Source organism: Mandrillus leucophaeus, unplaced genomic scaffold (genome assembly GCF_000951045.1).
Source record: "Mandrillus leucophaeus isolate KB7577 unplaced genomic scaffold, Mleu.le_1.0 Scaffold290, whole genome shotgun sequence".
NCBI lineage: Eukaryota > Metazoa > Chordata > Mammalia > Primates > Cercopithecidae > Mandrillus > Mandrillus leucophaeus.
Genome location: NW_012103032.1, coordinates 100,432 through 103,540, shown reverse-complemented (window position 1 = coordinate 103,540; position 3,109 = coordinate 100,432). Strand labels below are relative to the sequence as shown.

Sequence of the window (3,109 nt, the reverse complement as noted above, 5' to 3'; positions counted from 1 at the left end):
TTATAAAAAATTAATTCATAGTTTAAAAAAATTCATTCGTGAAAACAGTAAAAATAACATTAATTTAAATGATAATCCAGTATTACAGCTCTTTCAGAATTTGTCTAGCAGGTTTTCCAGTATTCATCGGAAACTCCCCCAAAAATTAAATATGTAAATTAGTAAGTCATTCATCAGGGTCAAAAGCAAAAGAATCAAGTCAGCAAACAAAACATAAAAGAAGCAAATATATGCCTTTCTGTTATTAAACCCAACTCTGCCAATTTAGTTTCAACAAAAAACAGTCTATCACATTAAACCAATATTAGTACTTTTTTTTTTTTTTGAGATAAAGTCTTGCTCTTGTCGTCCAGGCTGGAGTGCAATGACGTGATTTCGGCTCACTGCAACCTCCGTCTCCTGAGTTCAAGCAATTCTGTTTTCTCAGCCTCCTGAGTAGCTGGGATTACAGGCACCCACCACCACGGCCAGCTAATTTTTGTAATTTTTTTTTTTTTTTTTTTTTAGTAGAAATAGGGTTTCACCATGTTGGCCAGGCTGGTCTCAAACTCCTGACCTCAGGTGATCGGCCTATCTTGGCCTTCCAAAGTGCTGGGATTACAGGCATGAGCCACTGCACCCGGCCAATGTTAGTACTTTTAATGTTACTGGTTTTATAATTCTGTATTTAACAGAAAAAGCATATTTGTGAGTTTTCTGCAAATTAATTGAGATCTTTAGCTATATATAAATTAAAAGAATACGGAGTTTATACCTTGCTCTATTTTTGTACGTAAATGAAGTGAACATCAAAACAAACACTGGAAGATGTCAATAACTTTTTTGTTTCCTCTAAAAGGCCAAGGTATTAGGAGTTAAAACGAAAACAGAGAGAAAAGTAAGCTCCCTGAAAGCAGAAATCTGTCTCGTTCTCTGTGGTATGCCTAACCCCCAGCTCAATATTTGCTGAAAAAAGGAAACATATTAACAAGATAGCAAAACCGACAAAATTATCACCTCATTATTAACTGAAAGAGAAGAATACTGCGGAAAAATTACATATGACAGACACATCTTGCCTGGGAGGCAAGAGAAAAAAGTAAACAAAAATATACTGGCATCACACTTTTGGGCATCTTCCTAAGTGCTACATGGTGACCCTGTGAAGACATTGTCCCACTTCACAGATGAGAAAAACAGCTTCAGAGAAACTATGAATCTTACCAAAGGTCACTCGTCTAACTTTCCTAACCCCTCCTGTCACCGGTCCCTTCCCTTCCATCCCTCCAATTGATGATTTCATCTTCATTTAGAAAACTGAAGAGTGGGCTGAAACTCTCTCACTCATCTTCCTACCACCAATCTCTAAACTCATCTGAATCTGCAACTATATTCTCTGTCCTCGCTCCTGTTACAACTGAGGAAGAAATGCTGTACTTACCAAAGCCCTTCATCTCATCCATCCTTTTTACCTTTATAAGGGCTTCATCTGTCTATGGCCTTAGCTCTAGGACCCTAAACTTTTCTAATTCCTCAGTTTGGGTTCCCCAGATGTAGTTTGCCCCAAAACATCTAGTGACTGGTGTTTAAGGCATAGTACAGGACCCAATGGCTCACTCCTGTAATCCCAGCACTTTGGGAGGCCGAGGCAAGAGGACTGCTTGAGCCCGTAAGTTTGAGACCAGCCTGGGCAATACAGTGAGACCCCCGTCTCTACAAAAAATTTAAAAATTAGTGAGCTTGGTGGCGCGCGCCTGTAGTCCCAGCTACTTGGGAGGCTGAGGTGGGAGGATTGCTTGAGCCCAGGAGGTGGAGGCTGCAGTGAGCCGAGATCGTGCCACTGCACTCCAGCCTGGGCGACAGAGCGAGGCCCTGTCTCAAAAAAGAGTACAGAATGAACGGTCAAAGAACACAGTTAAAAGCACAGACGCTGACTGCTATGTCACAGAGTGGCGTGAAGACCAAATAAGGCAAATGTCAATAAGGAGCTGAGCATCGCATCTAGCACACAGTGAGCACCCAATAAACGTCAGCCATCATCATCGTCATCGCAGCACCTGATGCTGTTGTTAAACATGTTTAATTGAGGCTGAAAAAAAACCCACAAAAAACAATCAAGCAGAGATGATCGCCCCGGACTTCACTGACAGCTCTGGAAAAGTTTCTAAAGTTTCTTGAGGTCTCTCAAGCCGAGGCCACGGCAGCGGGTACCCTGGGTCCGGGTGTCTGCGACAGAGAGAGACAGACTCATACGAACATACTTTCTGTCCACCAACCACCTTTCTCCTTCCGCTTCCCTCAATCCCAAACTGAGGCCACAGGGACCTCCCCGGGCTCACCAAGGTCCTTGTCGTTGATCCCCAAGTGATTGTCCAGCTCAGTGCAAACCTTTGACACCAAAGACAGGTACTCGAGTTTGGCAAGTTCTTCCGCGGGGCCTGGCTCCGACCCGATTATGGCTCCCGCCACGGCTACAGCCACAGCCATGGCTATAGCTTACGCAGGACCCCACGGCCGGCGATCAGAGCTACTCGGGCCGGCTTCCAGCTTTCATTTCCGGGTCGGTGCGCGTCCTCTTTGTTTACGGGAAATTGAAAATTTGAGGAACAAATCAAGTCACAACCGGATGGATCATAGAGAACGGACAGGAAGTGCTTAAAGAAGGGACAGCTAGAGTGGGTTATTCTGCACGCCGACCTGCGCCCTCTACAGGCGAGAAAAATCTCCGCCCGCTCTCAGGCCCGGAAACGTTCACTCAGCGCCCTCCCACCCTGGGTCGGCAGAGGGCGACCCCGGCCTGCACAAGAGAAGCCGGGAGGAAACCGCAAAACAGCCTGCGCCTGCGCTTTAGAACACTTGAAAAAGGAATCTTAATGCACGTCTGGAAAAAGACAAACTTGCTTTACTGTGGATCCGCAAATTCCCGGCCTCACTTCTTTGTGGTTCCTGTCGTCCGATCTCAAGCGACCCTTGACAAGCCAGTAGGCAGTAGATTGACTTCTCTCGTTTTACACAGGACGAAACTGGCACTTCCACTGCCAGCTGGATGCTTGGGCAAATCAATCTCTGGGGCCTTAGTTTTCTCATCTGTAAACTAGAATAATGTTGTTCTACCCTAAATGGAATAACT

General features: G+C 45.0%; 1 protein-coding gene across 1 annotated transcript in view; it reads right to left on the bottom strand.

The window, feature by feature from the left end:
* Window positions 1-2,580, bottom strand: part of DHX8 (DEAH (Asp-Glu-Ala-His) box polypeptide 8) — a 57,500-nt gene extending 54,920 nt beyond the window's left edge. Inside the window, exon 1 of the mRNA XM_011985987.1 lies at window positions 2,319-2,580. Coding sequence (XP_011841377.1) covers window positions 2,319-2,466 — 148 coding nt within the window. The 5' untranslated portion in view covers window positions 2,467-2,580. The remainder of the gene's footprint in view (window positions 1-2,318) is intronic.
* Window positions 2,581-3,109: the final 529 nt, after the last annotated feature.